Below are 18519 nucleotides of genomic sequence, written 5' to 3'. Positions count from 1 at the left end.
GGAGATCTCCAGTGGAGGGTTTTACACGGTGCTGCTTGCCGTCAAGTCTTATGTCTGTTCTTAACCCACTGTGTCTAATCTATGTCCGTTCTGCGAGGCTGTGGAGAGTTTCACTGTTGATTATTATATTAAAAGACTCTGTACCTTTTTAATGCCCCTGCATTTTGTTTTTAGAAGGTTTGTCTCGGACCACCTTTATCCTAGCAGTCTGCTACAGGAAGGTTAACGCCTCCAAGTGGCAGCTCCTCAACCTGCGGGTGGGAGAGGCCAAGCTGGCTACCCACAGCAGCAGGGAGAGCAGAGTGGAGGGCAGGACCGGACAGGAAGCACTTCCTGTCTTCAAGTCCTTAGTCAAAGCCAGTCTGGATTGACTTCAGATTTCAAAAGCATGAACATGGAGGATATTTAATGCTTCTTTTGACGTGCATGATGAAGTCACTTTGTTGATTTGTTGTTCTCGGCTTGAATATGTTTTCATTGTTAAATAAAGGTTTTCTCTTCCCCTCTCACACTTGTCTGAGAAAATAACCTTTATTTTTACAATCAACACTTAAAATGATGATGCACTTGCCAAATGAACACGGTAGCTCTCACTCACTCGACTCTTCTATTTTTGTTGAACTCAGTAAAAAAAGGAATTAAAAACAAACATTCAGAGTTAGCAATATCATTTAATCATTTCCCCTCAGCTTAGAATCACTGTTGTACATAAGTTTACACTTTGTTTCTCAATTTCACAGGTTCATTTTTTTCTCTCTTCAAACTTCCAGTTTGACCTCCCCTCTCGTATCAAACGAAAAAAAAGCAGATTGTATTATACAAAAATGCAAACCAATTTTCACACAGTGAATTCTCTTACAAAGTCATAAATGGCGTAATAATGGCTACATCCACATTGGAGGAAGATATTGCTAGACATTCCTTAATGGAGTATAATATACAGTATAAAAACTTTTTTTCTTGCTGAAATCAAACCTGTACCTTAATTTAAGAGATATTTTACAAGGGAGTAATCATATAAAATAGCCATTTGCGAATTTTCCCCAGAAAGTCAGGGAATAAAATGTTAGGCCTCAAACAGCAGTAACAGAGTTCAGTGGTCAAGGGTGGGAGTGGAGGGCTTAACTGGTTATGTAAATGAGGGGCAGAGGCAGCAGTTCCACTCAGATACAAAAACACAAAGGAGATTGAAATGAACATCTTTGCCATTTACTATAGTAAACTACCCCAAGTAGTCCTTGTATGTTGGTTCTACTAAGCTACAGGGGATTTAGGCTGATTCAGACCTGAAGGGACGTATCAGGTAGAGTCAGCATTGTGTTAGTTTTGGTTGACTTGTACTTCGAGAGGGTGACAAACATATTGAATTAACGCCATCTGTTGCCAATTTGTGGCATTATAACAGAATTAAGCTGGTGGGCCAATTTCTTGTAAATATAAGTCTACGGAGAACAAAACTATTGTGTGAATGTCACTCAGATACTCTTAGCTGCTGACTCTACATCAGGGCAGGTGATGCGTTAAAGACTGTAAGACTTGCAGGTCAGTAAATTCACTCAACTGTTGCAGAAACAAAACAAGAGAAAGAAAGGGACTACAAACCGCGCTAGGTCAACTACATTTCCTTAAAAAAAAAAAAAAAAAACATTGCTTCAAATCTTGAGATTTGCATTATCTGCATGTTGCTGTTCTACATTAAATTTTCAAAAAGTGAGGGAGGGGTGGGGGGAGAATCTAACTAGAGTCCATCTGTGTGACTCTAAATCGGTCAAATTCAGTGTTAATTAGTATTTTTGAAATCACCTCGCGCTGCTAAAGCAGACGAGGTAAAGGGGCATCGCAAGAGGATTTAAGGCCAACCTATCATCGGAGACTTCCTGAATATCCTCTAGGGGACAGACGTGGGAAAAAAACCCAACACTTTTCTAATACCTCAAAACTATCACCCAGTACAGCACACTTTGAGGAAGAAAAAAAACAAAAAACTTAGGGTACATTTTCTACAATACAATCTAGCACACACAAAACTTCTCCATACATTTTCCAAAGTTACAGAATGTTGTCTTCTTCGGAAGCATAGTCTATAAAGAACATCTTTGTTTGAACACAAAAGATTAAGTGAACACGCATCAATGCGCACAGAAGTCCTTCGTCTGGGAAAGGATAAAGTCTGTGTTGGCAACCAGTGGACAGAAAATAAATCAAACAACAAAAAGAAACAAAAACATTTTGCTGATTCTAAATAGAGATCATTTAATATAAATGCTGAGCGAGTAAAATAAGAGGTGGCACATTAATAGTGCTTTAGTATATTAATGTATGTATACATACTCATATGTATAAGTGAGCTGTGTACCTAAACAATAAATGTAGCAAGGAGCAGCCAGAGGCTTGAAGTGTGGTAGGAAAATTTAAAAAAGAAAAACCCAAACATCTATCATGGCGCCGACATATCGGAAGAGATGCCTATCAAACAGCCCGGATGAGAGACACAAAACATTTGTGTCTTTATTTTTGGACTCATCAGTTATCAGGGATTTTGTCAAACTGTAAGTTTCTCAGTACCCCTCATCTGACCAAAACGAAGGGTCGACCTTAAACTCAAACAACTCGACCCAGAGCGTCTCCTCTCCATCAACCGTTCAGAAACAAGGGCTCACTTTGCTCTCAGCAGAGCTGTAAAATCTGGAGCCAATCATGCTAATCGTTTACAAAAGGCAAAGAGCTCCATGTTGAGCATCAGCAGTAAACAACTTACATGGTGGATGAAGAGCAATCATAGTGGTCGTGGTGGTGATGATGACGTCAAGGTGTGAAAAGCAAAGTAGGATATTGTAATGTCAATAAAAATGCTTAAATATACTCATTGTGATATAAATTAACTTATCGAGTCTGCTTTTTGCGGACAGCCGTCTTTGAGAGTAGGTTTTGTTTAACACCAATATGTTCAACTGTAAACATGATTTCAAATGCACTGTGTAGCTTAAAACGCTACAACAAATACTTTTCTAGGAATACAAATGGTAAGTTTAGGATTTGCTTGGAATTTAACCATTTCATAACAGAGAGGAGGACACGCATGAAGCTAACCGTTAGAAAAGCCTCCACTAGGTAAGCTACACACCCAGAATCGTAACAACGTAAAGCATGAAAAAATAAAGCAAAATTTAACACAAAAAAAAACACAAGGGAAGGCAACTTCATAGAAGTTAGGAGAACAAATGACAAGATAATCCCAATGGGGAGGCCTTTTGTGTGGCTAGACGAGAAGCTCTGAGGAGGGAATTCCTTAATTACCCTAATTTATAAAGACATTCATTCAACTGACTCCTGAGGCAGAAAGATGTACTCTGTCAGCCTAAACGTGTGCATTCACCCCCTCCCCTCCCCTCCCCTCGACCCCAAAAAAAACTACGGAGCACAGGCGCAGGCATTACAACCAAACCACATCAGGTCACATCACAACCAAGAGAAGCACATCATAGATTCCCTTATAGAAAACATGTGGAAAGCTCATTATCAAAAAGACTTGTTGCAATCTTTAAAACAGAATGCTTCAATTAAATATATAATATACTGCTTTCAAGTATGAAACATACATGATGTGTTCGTAAAACGCATTAATAAAATTATACTTCTTGTGGCAGGTGAAGACGTGCATGTGCTGCAACGGTGATTTCTGAAACACCTTGCATCTCCATTTCAGCTGAATACTGGTGAAATATTGTACTGCTTTTCCCTCCTCAGACCATCTACATCAGAGCAAACACCTTTTTTTACGATTCTGGGGTTGAGTACCAAGTGACAGACTTCTGCTAGATTGTCAGATTGCAAGAGACGTTCCTCCGAGTGCGTGTGATTGGGCTCGTTATTCTGCTCCTCTGCATCCAACTGTTTGCTCATACAGCTGAACCAAAAATCTTATATGGGGAGGATCAATCAAATACATGACTGTTTTATGTTAATTAAGAATGGAATCGGTCTAACCTTTTTGAATGAAATTACAATACCACTGTCAACATCACCACCATTTTCTCTTCCCGATATATCTAATGGTGAGCCTTGTTTATCTTTAATCCCAGTACAAAAAAAAGAACAAAACAAATTAACATACACAAGAAATGTTATCATATGCTCTGGTTTCCAGGCAAGGAAAGTCATTAAAAAAAGCTCATTCACAGAACAAAAAGAAAGAAAATTCATATCACGGCAGATACTGCTCATCTTCTAAATAGAATGGGTGCCTGTGCATGCTTTTCAATTGAGCATCTTGAGTGTGTGCATGTGTGTGTGTGTGTGTGTGTGTCTGTATAAGTGTGTACTGCCTATGAGCAGGAATGGACAACGCCATTCTTCTGCATTTCTGAACCAGTGGCACCTGGATCAGAGCACAAGCCCAAAGCAGACGTCTTATTGGTCAGTGACAGCATGGACCCGCCCACTGCACTGTCTTGCAGACTGTTGGAGCCGTTTGACACCTCGCTGAATTAAGGACAGAGAAAAGAGACCCAGGTGAGAACAGGGAATACTGGGAAGAGGGCAGGCTAATAAAGAAAGGCACGTATATATTCAGGGGATATACACATATTTCTATTAAAGTACGTCTTTACCCACCCAAGAGCCAGGGAGATTTCTTCTAGCTGAGTCTTATGCTCTGGTTGTCCATTCTCTGCAGGTTTAATCTTATACTGCTGAACATCATGGGTTACTTGGTTTTCCTGATTTGTAGATGGATAAAACATGCTTAGTTGCTGGAAAGACACCTAATTAAATATTCAGCTTTTGACATCGAGTGTCATTGTCTTTTAAAACTAAGCCATTGGCCTAGATCATTACAACCGTTATTGTGGTATGAATGATTTGTTGTATGGATGCACTCATCCTGGTGTTAAGAAATGCCATAAAAAGCTGTATGGTGCCAACACAACTTCCACGAAGAGAAGCTGAAGGGATTCTTAAAGTAAACTGATTTCCCCATAATAAATTCTCTCAGCATACATAGTTAGACTGTCTAATCCCTTGTTGTTAATTCACAGCCCACCCCCAGCCCCTTACCAAAGCCATCTCACGGGTCCTCTTGCCAATCTCTCTCTCCACCTGGTGGAGCTCCAGGCTTAGCTGTTCGCTGGAGACAGCTGTTGTACTGGCTCCCACTGCTGGCCACTTGGGCTGCTGTTGAGCCGCTGTGGCCTGGCCCTGGCCGGGCTGCACAGGCTGGCCTGCCAATGCATTGGCCTCCCTCTGCAGCAGTAAAGAGTTATTGGCAGCCTGTGATAGCCGGACAGGAAGTGAAGGGGATGAGTGCGCAATTTGGACATTTCTGGCAGGAGAAACGCTACGTGAAATAGAAAACCTGTTTTTGGAGACTAGATATATTTCGTTGACTGCATTTTGGTAGTGACTTGGCATCTTGACTGCCAACTTCTTTTATTCTTCCATCCATTTTCAATACCGCTTATCCTCATTAGGGTCGCGGGGGCGCTGGAGCCTATCCCAGCTGACATAGGGCGAAGGCAGGGGACACCCTGGACAGGCCGCCAGTCCATCGAGGGCACATGTAGGGACATACAACCATTCACTCTCACATTCACACCTATGGGCAATTTAGAGATCAATTAACCTGCAGCATGTCTTTGGACTGTGGGAGGAAGCCGGAGAGCCCGGAGAGAACCCACGCTGCCACGGGGAGAACATGCAAACTCCACACAGAAGGACCGCTCCGACCGGGAATTGAACCCGCAGCCCTCTTGCTGTGAGGCGACAGTGCTAGCCACTAGGTGTAGGTCCATTCTTCACAACATCAAATCACCATGATTAAATGATAGCGGTGATATAAATAAATAAGTCATGTCAAAATGTTTCAAGACTTAAAAATTTGAAAAGTTGTGTAGCATTTCTATAAAACATGTTGGTCCTTTCCAGACTTTCCTAGTTCTTCCTCTTAGTGAGAGCGCATACACACCTCCATGCTTCGCATCTGGGTCTGTTGGTTGATCTGCTGGTTGACCTGCTGCAGCTCAATCTTTAACTGTTCTCTGTCTGGAGCTGCCATAGGCAGCCTGTGGGAGTGAAATACAGGAAGAAATTTACACAACTGCTTTACAATCATCTTTATAGGCCACAAACATTCACTCATGCATGTAGTCCTGATAATTTATTTAAAAGCCTGATGAATTGTCGTATCATCATATGAATATTCAAAAGGTGACGGGAAATCAAACGCAGGCCTCACCGCTCACTGAAGTGTCCCTGAGAGGAGGAGGCAGTCTGGTGTGAGGGGTATGAAGCTCCACCCCATCCTCCATGGCTTCCATATGTGTATTCTGCTGTGGGCGGGGTGGAAAAATATGTTGTCAGAAATGTTTTCATGCCAAACTATAATATATAAAACACCACAATTAGGTGAAATTATCATGTTGCAAAAGATTGGTGGACAAAAAAAGTGAAGCATTTTATCAACAGGTTATGTATAGAACACATGGTACAAACGCATATGGATGTACATCCAATTCAAGATGTATAATTTCTAATATTTAGTATCAGACTTATCGTGGCATTTAAATAGGATAAGACAGGAGATCAATCTCTCCATTTTTAGTAGGTCTATACATTAATATGTTGCTTTATACATGTTTTCTTACCTGGCATGGCCATATGTTTAGAGCTTGGGTTCTGAGGAGTGGAGGCCATAGCCTGCACAGGGCCTGTGGTCTGGTAGCCCGTCTTTGAGGTGCGGGAGATGGCACCGAAGCGTGATACAGTGGGCTGGGGGCCAAATGGGATGATAGGGTCATCATCTTTCACTTCTGCACCCCTCCGAGGAGCCTCCAGTGATGGTTCCCTCAGACCCTTAGCCTCTGCATTCTGGTCGACACAGGAAAAGAGAGGGTAAATAATAAATGTACTTGTACGGAGCCTTTCTAGTCTTCCGACCACTCAAAAGATAAGGTAGGTTTAGAGAGGTTAGGATATGGAGAGATCTGAGGAACAGGCTGAGTTCCTTTCTTCACTTATCAAATGCTTACTTTTGTTTTGTGCTGGTTAATTACACTTGGTAAACCAAACAAAAAACAACTCAACAGCTTGCACTAATGGACAACACCTCAATCGCCCGGTCATTTAGCTTGTTACATTGTTCAACTGCCTTTAAGGGTTTTTGTATCAACACTGAATCATTCAAGACCCAACCACAATGCATCATTCCCCCACCCCAAATACTGATATGGTTGCTACGAACAGAGTCCATCTGAACTCACCATCATGTCCATGGTACCAGGAACCATAACATCTTTGGGTTTAGCATCCTTTGTACCAATGTAGGAGCCAATCGTTTCACAAGACCAGGGAGAGTACTGCCCTGCATAGTCAGGCTCTCTGCGATTGACCATGGTTTTGGAGTTCTCCTCGCCATACTGCAGACACAGAACACACAGAGAGAGAGAGAGTCACGAATACTTACAGTTCTTGAATCTTTAAATGTATCAAATCGTAAAATGCTTGTGCATGATCTGAACCAGTGTCAGAGGCATATGAAATTGACAGTGCTAACCTCTGGAGGGTAGTCGCTGGGAAAGGGATGCGGAAGAGTGGGGGAGGCAGCGAATGGTGGAGGGGATATGACCTTCCTTTCCTCCAGCTGTGATAACAGCTCCTGCCGGCGTCGGTGCAGGTAGTCAAGGCTGGGCTGTGAACTACTATATGATGGCCCCTAAGAAACACACAGAAATATTAGTGCTGAACTACTATCAATTATGTTTGTGTTTAGAAACTAGGCTGGCACCACAAAGAGTTAAAGGCAAATAGCTACAAATGAATAACAATCCAAACAAACTCACCCTGACATAAGCCCTCATGGGTGGAGGCTGGGCACCCGGTGTATAGTAGCCATCTGGAGGGTATCTATCACGGGAACTGGGCTCCTGGTGGTAAAGGGAGTTAGCCTGTCCTGCTGATGGTGGGGGCATATCAAGAGGAGCGGGACTCATTCTGACCAGGCCATCCCTCTGTGATGGGTAAGGCTGTGGAGGAGGTGGCGGGCCAGTGTAGTTCCCGTGGCGACCTCGGTCATGGTGTGGAGGGTGAGGGTAAGAGAAAGGTGGACCAGAGTGAGGGGCCTGGTAGGAGCGTTCTGGAGGGCCATAGCCAGAATAGGGGTCCTGGTAAGGGGGTCCTGACTCACTGGGGGGAGGAGGGTTACGCATGTAATCCCGAGGGACATACTGCGGTGGCTGTTGGTAAGGGTACCCTGAGAAATAAAAAAAGACAATTATTAACACACCGTTCCCAAATAATTTCATAATATAAAGTTAAAATAGATAGCAACATTGAGTCACACATACGAAAGCTGATTATGCATCATTCAGTTTACTTGACCCCTACCTGTGGGGTATTGAGGGGGCTCGTACTGAGAAGCAGACGGTGGTGGGCGAGTGTCATAGCACATCTCAGGGAGCGGTGCCTGGGGGTAGACTGGTGAACCTCTGGCTACCACAGGCATGTGCTTCACCCCAGAGAGGTGGTCCACTGGCATCCTTGGGTGGGCCATGACATGAGGTGGCAAAGGCATACCAGGTTTGGGCAGCGCAGGGTCCATGCTGCAAGAATAAAAGTTAGATTTAGTTAGAATGGTGAATCGGTAGAATTGTGACCATCAACAAAAATATGGAAAATGTGTTATTCAGGAGGAATTTGACTGACAGAAAGGTTAATTGATTTTGCATTCATATCCCCTTCTTCCTAAAAGTACACGGTACAGATACCAGCACTCACAGTTATACATTAAGCCACTAACAAAAAAGGTTGTTTTATTTAATTTATGGGAATGCAGCTGTGGTTAATATCTAAAATATGTATTGGTCCAAACTAAATTTCAGGATGCATCTAACCCTGCTCAGTGCAATCAGCTGCTGTTCATCAGAAGAAGAAAATAAATCTACTCACCCATCAGGTGGTGATCCTGGGGCACTGGGACTCCCTCCATCCATCTTCATGGGTTTACGCAACAGTTCATACGGGACTGTGTCAGTGCCACGGGCAATTAGCTGGGGCAAGGAAGGTCCACCGCTACCATTGGTGAGAGGTGAAGGCTTCCGGGTCACTGCTACGTCAAGAGGAAGACCCTCATCTGACATGAGCCCTCCTGAGCCAGGGAGGCGTGCTGCCAAACGCTTATTCATTTTACGATACCTGACGAACATAAAACGCAGCACAAAATGTATAAGAAATGCTGGATGGTGCGATCAGTTTAATTTAGACTGCAATATTTTAATTGCTAAATGTTGATATTTAAAATCACTCACTTCTCCAGTTCTTCCTGAGAATGAGCAAAGGTGCAGCTGGCTCCACGAGGACAGCCTCCCTTCTGCTTCATGTCGCGACACATGTATGTCTTGTACTTGCTGTGCTGAGGAGGCTAAAAAGAGACGTCAAGTAATGTTACCATAGAGATAAGAGATGCAACCTGTGTGTCATTATGGTAAAACCCTATTTAAGGATGTTGCCTAGCACAACAACAAACAGACCTGAACACACAATAGTGGTAATATTTAACATTACAGTCGGGTGATACAGACAAACAAATGTCAACATTTCCTTATTTAATGCCTCAATATGGATGCATTACGTATTAAAGGGAAAAACAGACAACAGGTGTCTCAGTAAGGTGTTAAAGCAACTTGTCATGTGTATTTCTACACTTGATGAACAACACTCTTCCTAAAGCTATTTTCACATTTCATGTTCAGGTTGGACTCCTATGAATATAGCCTGGGTTAATTAATCACTAGGGATGGCGCCCAGCTCTTTTTGTGGTCCATTGGATAGACTTACCTGTTGAGGGTCAGCTCCTTTCTTGCTGTGGTTCTGGATGAAGTCCACCAGACCATGCACCACTGTTTTCACTGCTACCAACCCTTTCTCAAGCTGCTCCCATGTGGGAGGAGGAGCATCTGGGGAAACAGAACATGAGAAACGCAGACTTTAATCTTAATAACTTAATTGATGATAATTGTTTGACTCCTAAGACATAAATTACACAAAACATTTTTTAATGAAAGTTGGTTCAGCCTGGTTAATCAAGCTCAAACCGTATGCCCACAAATAAACTGAAGTCTGGTATATCTGTGAATACACTTCAAGCATTTCATTTTCAACAACATCCCAAGAATGTGTCACCTTGCAGACCAATTCGTGACTGTGGGACAGTAGTTAGCAGGTCCGTCTTTCAATCAGGTGGTTGGCGGTTCAATCCCCACCCTAGTCGATGTGTCCTTGAGCAAGACACTTAACCCTGAATTGTTCCCTGTAGCTGTGTCTACGGTGTATGAATGTAACATGATTGTAAGTCGCTTTTGATAAAAGCGTCAGCTAAATGACAATCAGAAATACTTTACATTACAGACATTTCTGTTATTTATTTGTATTACTTATTTATTATATATATTTATTATATCATTTACATCATAGTTATTTTCAGCATTTTCTTTGTTTTCCCACTGAAAACGGACTGAAACCGTGACCCAAAAAAAGAAATTCATCCGAGCTGTGAATTTTGTGTCCCTTACACTTCAAATTACGATATACTAGACATATTAGAAAAGATAAACTGGAATAATACAAAAAGGTGTGAAAGAGAGGGTTGAGAAGATGCAATGGCCACTGTTTGGGTTCCGGCCAGTGACAGCGCGTGAAAAGGACTTACTCCTTGCGTCACTATAAAACCAGGGTTCTTGAAGTGTGCTCATTTCTTACCAGGACTTGGATCGATGTTGGCCAGTAGTTCCAGGTGGGGCCGCAGCCTGTTTAGGTTGGCTGGGTCTCCGGTCCTCTGCAATGCAATCGTCAGCTCCTGGACACTCTGGGCAAAAGACGCTGGGGTCTGCAGCTATGACGAAATCAGAAAACAAACAGGGAGTGAATGCTTTGGTAGGATTATGGCAGAAACTGCATAATTTATAGCATATCATCACATAAATAACCTATGCAATATGCCTTTATGGAAACAAACAAATCAGATAAAGACAGTTACTTCTCTCACATACCTTATCTATGATAGACTGCATGTGTGACTTGTGAGATTGATCTCCATATAACAGAGAAGACCACTGGTCGGGTGCGATGCGCAGCCCACCCTCCATGGCTATCTGAACTATCTGAGAGTCATGCTCGCGCCGCAAAGCCTCGTAAGTACGGAATTCCTCTTTCAGCTGCATCAGGGATGAATCTTCATCACGCTTGGTCACCTACGTAGCCACAAAGGAAGAAGAAAAGAGGGAATTGACTTTTGGGGTTCAACGGAGCATAAAAGTCACGGTTTGGATCTTATCATGGATCGAATAAGCACAAAAGAAAAAAGGGAGCCAATGTTACTTTTAGAGCTCCCTGATCACGTTTTTTGCCATCGTTACTAGTTGCAGATCATTAATCTTGATCTATATCGAGATATACATATCCCTTTGCTGTTTGATTATGGCAGCTTGTCTAGAAGGCTCCAGATCCCTTTTTTTTTTTACCAAGATCATTTAATCCGCTCTGAAGTCTGTAAACTATAAAACAATTAGCATTTTACTTAGTCATTTATAGTGCTTTGTATTTCTTCATAAAAACACTCAATTCGAATGATTAGGAAATAAAAGATTGTATTTCTATTGATAAAATTGCATATTTTACTGAATATTGGTGCATAACTATCGTCAGTACAACTTTATTTCACACTGAGGATTAAAGTAAATTGAACTGTGTAATCACATGAGTGCCAAACTGTGAGGAGGGATTCGTAAGGATCACAGATCCACAATGGTCCGTTACACCATTACTGTTTGGCTTTTAATGCAAAAAGCTTTTTTATGGGATTCACAACATGTTGATGACTGGTGAGCAATATAACATCTCCATTGGGGAAATATACCAAACACATTCAACCTGCTGAACCCTAAAACCCGCCAGCAGGATTGAAAAGCATGTTTTTTTTAAGAACAATGATAAAACTACACCGTTTCTTTAACATTGATAACACTTGTGGCAACTTGGAAAAATGTTGGATACATAGTTTTCATTATTTGCCCATTTTTGTAAAAGAAACTATCAATTTTTTTTATGATTTATGGCATTGTAACCGTGTTATACTGCACAAAAGACACTTGAGTTTTCTCTTATTGCCATGGTTGTGCTGTTTCCATAGAGGTCAAGGGGACATATACACACATATACATATACACACACATATATATATATTGCAGTAGGGGGTCAGAGGGTTAAAAAGAACAAAAAGACAAGTAGGTAGGCCGCTCGAGTATTAAGTCAATGAGTCCTGTTGTGGAGCAGCACCACATGTCGTACACCATTTGCTATAAAACTTCAAAATACGTGTGAAAGGTTCTTCCGGTTCTCAGTCAGTGACGTACCTTGAAGCAGGAGGCCCTGTAGAGGAGCTGCACCACATGGCCGATGCTCGTCTTAGAGGCCTGCGGAAAGCGTGGCTCAAGCCTCTGAACTACAAAGAGAACCAACACCTTCCTGGACAGTGCAGAGCCGTCCTCTAGAGCAAGAAGGACCAACTTTAGGGCTTCCTCCTGCATGGCTAGGACAGGGAAAACAAAACTCATGAGTAAAATGGGATTGCAAAAAAGCAAACATTTACAGAGGATATTCATAGTGCTCCTTCTCAAAAACTGATATGTGCTCGTTTCATTTCCGCAGGTCATGTAAAACTACCTACCTGGGCCTAGAAACTGACATCCTCGCGCACGCACGGCAGCCCACAGATTGGAGGAGAGCTGCTGTGGATTCTGGTGCTGCAAGATGAGTTCGGTGACAGTTCGCTCACCCAGAGAGCGGGCAGCTCTCATGGCTCTAACACGGCCCTCCTCTTCCACCAGCTGGCAGTGGACCAGAGTTACCAGTTTCCTCTGCATGGGTCGACTCAGCATGCTCTGGGCCGTGCTGCTCAGTCCCACACCTGGTGAGAGATTACACAGGTAAACCAAGGGAATATGAACGTGGATACAATATACACTCATTTGCCAGTTTATCAGGTACAGCTATCTTAAAATAATGCAGTCTAATAAAACAGCGCTGCAATAAATCTTTCCTTCATGAAGGTTATAATGTTTTTGTTTTTGTAGAAATCGTGTTAAGAGAGCTGCTGATTCAACGTCGTGATAATTTTTGAATAATGTAGTTGTACCTCTAAATCTAAATTGTTTACTTCCCCTTTTACAATTCCTCTCTTGTAAATCTGATGAGCTCATTTTTAGCAAAAGGGAATTGCATTAAAAGAACTGTGCGTATAACTCACTCCTGATTACATGAGTGTGTTCATTGAGAAAACAAAGACTCATGTGGTCAGAAGATCAAGTTATTTGTTGTAACCCCCCTGATACAAGAATTCGGCTGAATGTCTCCAATGTTGCTCCAATTCTCTCCAATAAAGGCGGGAGCTTCAACAGAATGACTTTCCTATATGTTGTTGAATTACACCAGGTGGCGTAGGATCTATGATTTAAATACCTAATTTACTCGAGTTACTATTTAAGCTGTGAAAAGAGCCTATTTCAATTGTTTTACTGAGATACACATTTTGTTACAAGCTTTTAAAAGGTAAATCTACCGGTATTATTTTCAATTATTAACATGGCCAATGATTGACTGAGGAAACTGCCTACAATGTGCACATCTAATGAAAACAATACATTTACTGCAGTTTTGTGATTCTGCAATTAAAACAAATCTGGATGTAAAGATTTGGATGTCCTGTAGCTCATGTGCAAGAGCTTTAAGTGCCATGATAGCTTTTCAACAAGTCTTCTCATGATGAGCCATAAATGATGAATCAATACAAAATAAATAACTAAGGCCCTTTTGAAGATTCTGGTTTTGACATACAGTTGTGGTGGCATTGGCAACAGCATATATGGAATACCCTTTTCTTTGAAAATATTCCAGTTTAAAAAAAAAATCATAATAATAATAATAATAATAATATCACACTCATTGAAACGATGTCCTTAAATTTGCATGCAATGATTGTTTGTCCAAACTGGCTCCACCATGTAATTATTATCAATTCTACAGCCATCAACCAATGCTTGCATGAGATACATTCTGTACCATTTATGCAAAAAACTAGTTCTGCTTTTCTATTCTTAATGACTTTCGATTAATAACAGAAAACTGGCTGATAAAGTCAAACAATTGAATTGCATGTTATAGCTGTGATGTGAAGTTAATGATGCCTTCAAGTGGGGTCGTGTTTACGAGCAGTCTATTTCACGACAGTGATGTTATACGCACAGCTTTGTAAGTGGACGATTTCAACAACTCCAACAGTTGTAACATACGACCATGTTTTAAAAAATTGTTTGTCCCTTTATGGAAATTTAGGACAACTTTAAAAAAAAGTTTTTTTTATAACTTTGGTTTTCTAGCCCCTTCTTGTTCCTTTCATGAAACTGACATGCAAAAACAACCTCATGCATTATGTTTGAGACGGATACACAAATAAAAAAACTTGAAAGCAAAGAATATTGAGTACTGGACTTCCCACGTTGACAACAACCTACAGAGTTTCATCTAAAGGCAGCAACAGTGTCAACAGATCATAATAAAGACAAAACAAACGGAAACTAACAAGCAAGTGTCTTTTCTGTACCTCTGGTGTTGCTGAGAGGTTTGAGATAGAGGGCCAGCTCCTCCACACACTGCCTGGCCTCCTCATAATGCTGCGAGTCCTCTGGACTGGTAATCAAGGCAACTGGCTGAACCTTAGGAACCTTCAGCAGGACACCAAGAGGGAAATAATTAGAGGAACCCTCAGAAATAGCTGAAACTTTTTAATAGAATGTTTTAAGCAGAAATGTTTGATAGAATATCGTGAATATAGAATATGTGTGTGTAGTGGAACACAGTCATAATTTTGTATTATTATTATGTATTTGCAAATTAACAATTTAAATACCTCTTTGTATGTACATGCAAATAGAATGAAGATGGAAAGTGACAACTTGAAATGGTATGGCAAATTGAAAACCATGTACAGGAATGTTGTTAAAGCAGAAATCAGGATAACATACCTACTGAAACAAAACCAAATATGTTTAATAAAAGGCAATCTTAATTTATAAAGATCTGTCAAGTACAATAAAACTGCCCTCTATCCTATTAAGAGACATGGTGAGAGGCAACTACAAGAGTATGCTCCACTAATTATTCAGTTTACCAAATCATTACTTACTGTATGGTCAAAGTAACAGAATATGACATTTTAGGAATCGCTGCATTGTACTGATGGCTAATGCTCCATTCTCTGTAGGTCATGGCTTGTTGAACTGCACTCATCTCAGATGAAATGGCTAAAAAACACCATTTAAAATAGAGCCAAGAAACTGGGGGAAGCATTTCTTGTCATGTTTGTATTTTAATGCATTGGCTGTATCACACTTTGGAAAAGGCAATCCAATGCAATTTTTTTTTTTAAACTGTAAAAAAATAACCATCTTTACTATTTCTTTGATGCTGACCAAAACAACCATCAGCGCTGGGACATTATGATAAAGTAAATTATTTTTATGAACAAAAATGGAACAGAACCCTTATAATAGCTTCCATTTCAATCAGGGCACATTTATTTGATGGTACATTGTACCCTGCTAATCTTTAGTTACAGAAATATGTAAGGCACTCAGCTAAGATACACGACATCCCAATCATGCCTATATCAGAAACTCTCACAATTGATGCACTGACGTTATCCATTGTCATGCAGTGTATACCTAGAAAACACTATTAGCTGAGCCTCGCCCTGTTGGACAGGGCTTGAGGGAAATATAGCTTCACTGATTATGCCGGCGCTCAGAAAACTAAAATAATTAAAGTCATTGCTCAAGGACTACTCATAAAGGAATCTCCAAGCATGTCAGTAAAACTAATCAAATCCATAAACGGTAATTTAGGAAACAACATACGATCAAGATAGGAATGGTATTTTAAACTGTTTCACTACTCAAATATCCATGAGCTGATATCCTCATATCATCACAAGCTAGCACCAAAGAGGGCTCTGCATAAATCTAGTCAACACAAGAACTTCGTAATAAATTGATGAACAAGTGCATTAACACACGCATGATTCTTACCTGGCCCCCCACCAGCTGCAACAGGGCAGTGTTCACAGGTAGCTGCTCAATGTCTGTGCTGATGGCTGTCTGGTCAAAGGGACAGGCCTTACGGTGCAACTTGTTCAGGCACATCTTGCAGACAGTGTGTCCACAGCCCAAGCTGATGGGCCGGCGAACAGTCTCCTCAAATGTCTGTGTGCAGATCGGGCACAGCAGGAACTCTGTCCATTGTGGTGCTTGCACTGGCATGGTTATATGTGGATCGGACGAGAGTGTGTAAATGTATGTAAGCTTTAACACGGAGAAAAAAATCTAATAATAATAATAATATATATATGGAAGATTCCACTGGAATCAAGAATGTGTCTTCCGAACTCAATTGTTCTTAAATGTCCTCACACATTGTGGATTTTGGATCACATCTCGTGATGAATACTGTAAAAGAGAAAGACAAAGATAATTAAAACTCTGAAAACATTCAAGAATTTAAACAACTTGGAATATTGTTTTTTAAAATGTAGCTTTCTATTATATATTTCTAATTTTCCAATATTATCCAAGTGCATTAACGAAACATGGCTGTTCTGTGCATAAGTGCATCTGTAATTGAGAAATGCATATAAAAAAAGCAGTGAGATGACAAAGTAACATTAGGATTCTCGGGTGGACGACCGATACATTATTACATTAAAAAGCTAAACACTATAACCGAGTGACTGTTTTGCTTGATTACTCACCGGTATGCGGTTGTTCAGTGTTAAACAAAACATATATAAAAAAATAAAGAAGTGACCAGCACATATTAGTAAGTTTACCGATGAAACAAGCGACGCAGAAGGATCAAAACAACTGCTGTGTGGCCTACTCAGAAGAGCTGGTAACCACTATGACTATGGACAAAGGGTCCCGGAGAGGCTAACAACCAAGTCCTTCTGCGCTATCTAACTTGTTATGAGGCTAATGTTTGCTAATAGAGTTCGGAAATATTATGCGGCGAACTGTTTTTTAAATTTTTGGTAACGATTTTGCTTTTGTGACAGTTACTGTTTTGATGCTTGATTGTACACGAATGAATGTTTTGTCTGAAATGAGGCAATGTTGTGAGCTAGCTAATTGTTGGTCAGCGTTAGCTCACTGTTAGCGGGCTACGCTATGGGTGGCTAGTCCGCTAGGTTGGCTAGCTGGCAAACGTCGTCCTGTTAGAAAAAATATATATAAATAAAACATATAATTGGTTGGTGGGGATACAGTCATTATCCGGAATGTAGCTTTGGTTACGAATCTATCACGTTGCACCATCTAGATCCATTAACGTTAGTTACCATTTTTCGTTTTGGTCAAGTGAAACGACAGCTCGAGAAGAACCACAGTGACACTGGAAAGTGGAGCCATTTGAATCGCAACAGCGAGATTATGTAACGCCAACATCCGAACTACCCAGCAACACAACCGCCTTGGACTTGTATTTATTCCGCCCGACACACTGATTTACTAGAAGGTCGGGATGTCCAGAACCCTGCCGGGATTGTGCTTTAATCACGTTTTGAGCAGCGGCTAACGTTGACACGAATACTCTCGCTCTCGGCACCGTGAACAAACCACACTCCTCCCTCTTTAGCGGTTAGCTCGGGAGCTAGCTCCCTGTCGTGTTAGCAACAACCAACGCTAACCAAAGCTATGCGTCATAAATGGGACTAAAACCAAACATGCAGCTTCCACCATTGTATCCCGTCAGGAGGAAAATGGTCAATTGTTGTCGATACTACTCACTCATTCCAAAAGACTTGGAAGATTTTCATCTTTCTTTAGGAAATTGTTGCGATATTTTCTTGCCATGTCGACTGTGCAGCTTAGCTGCTGCCGAGGTTTGGGGAGGGTTGTCAACTCGACAACAGACTCGCTAGCCGGTTACAGCTAGCTGGGCAAGACGTGTGTATGTGCGGCGTGCGTTTTGCTCGCGCGTGTCTGTGTGTACGTGCTCATGGCGCCCTCTGCTGACACTGGGCCGCACGCACACCCACGACGCAAAACTGAGCAGCATTTGCCAGAGTCTGATCACATCTGGGGGATTGTGGCAATTTACAAGTAGAACGTTGTCCCAATTACGCACGAGCGCATACGTGTGCGTGCATACGCACGGACAGAGAGAGAGGGATAAACCGCGTTACCGGGAAGGATCCACTATATTGTTAAATCAATCTTCAGTTCTTTGAAATAAGGAACTTATATAGACTGAAGCCCTTCAAGCCATTATTTGTATTTTTTATATTATTTTTCATTGGCTCATTACTGTGCAGGCGTCAGTGTCACTTCACTGCACTTACGCAACAGAGAGCTTCACTCTGCAACGGGTTCGTGAGGAAAGGACCACATTAAAGCAGGCATTTTTTTGTATTCCATTTTTTTT

The 18519-nt window shown here is 41.4% G+C and overlaps 1 protein-coding gene across 4 annotated transcripts; it reads right to left on the bottom strand.

Annotated features, from left to right (window-relative positions):
* Positions 1 to 651: 651 nt before the first annotated feature.
* rc3h1b (ring finger and CCCH-type domains 1b) lies at positions 652 to 18038 on the bottom strand. Of its 4 annotated transcripts, none has more exons than XM_034554560.1 (20): positions 17883 to 18038; positions 16131 to 16547; positions 14648 to 14768; positions 12716 to 12955; positions 12402 to 12577; positions 11040 to 11240; positions 10750 to 10882; positions 9829 to 9947; positions 9300 to 9412; positions 8941 to 9186; positions 8380 to 8594; positions 7836 to 8245; positions 7550 to 7708; positions 7257 to 7412; positions 6642 to 6864; positions 6233 to 6326; positions 5963 to 6059; positions 5056 to 5268; positions 4615 to 4718; positions 652 to 4482 (listed from the first exon to the last, which is right to left on the bottom strand). In XM_034554560.1, exons 2-20 carry the CDS (start codon positions 16359 to 16361, stop codon positions 4326 to 4328), a joined length of 3408 nt encoding a protein of 1135 aa, XP_034410451.1. In that variant the 5' UTR covers positions 16362 to 16547; positions 17883 to 18038; the 3' UTR covers positions 652 to 4325. The 4 variants fall into 4 exon arrangements, with proteins under 4 accessions (XP_034410451.1, XP_034410453.1, XP_034410454.1 ...); XM_034554562.1 differs by having other exon boundaries at positions 5056 to 5241; XM_034554563.1 differs by having other exon boundaries at positions 5056 to 5241; positions 6233 to 6323.
* Positions 18039 to 18519: the final 481 nt, after the last annotated feature.

Source organism: Cyclopterus lumpus, chromosome 17 (genome assembly GCF_009769545.1).
Source record: "Cyclopterus lumpus isolate fCycLum1 chromosome 17, fCycLum1.pri, whole genome shotgun sequence".
Classification (NCBI taxonomy): domain Eukaryota; kingdom Metazoa; phylum Chordata; class Actinopteri; order Perciformes; family Cyclopteridae; genus Cyclopterus; species Cyclopterus lumpus.
Note: the sequence above shows the minus strand (reverse complement) of the source record. Positions and strands in the feature narration are given on the sequence as shown.

Coding starts and splice junctions, on each gene's coding strand:
- rc3h1b (XM_034554560.1), bottom strand. CDS start 16,361: ATGCCAGTGCAAGCACCACAATGGACAGAGTTCCTGCTGTGCCCGATC. Junction 8,595..8,940: donor CCAGGATCACCACCTGATGG/GTGAGTAGATTT, acceptor TTATTCTTGCAG/CATGGACCCTGCGCTGCCCA. Junction 4,483..4,614: donor GAAATCTCCCTGGCTCTTGG/GTGGGTAAAGAC, acceptor TCCTTAATTCAG/CGAGGTGTCAAACGGCTCCA.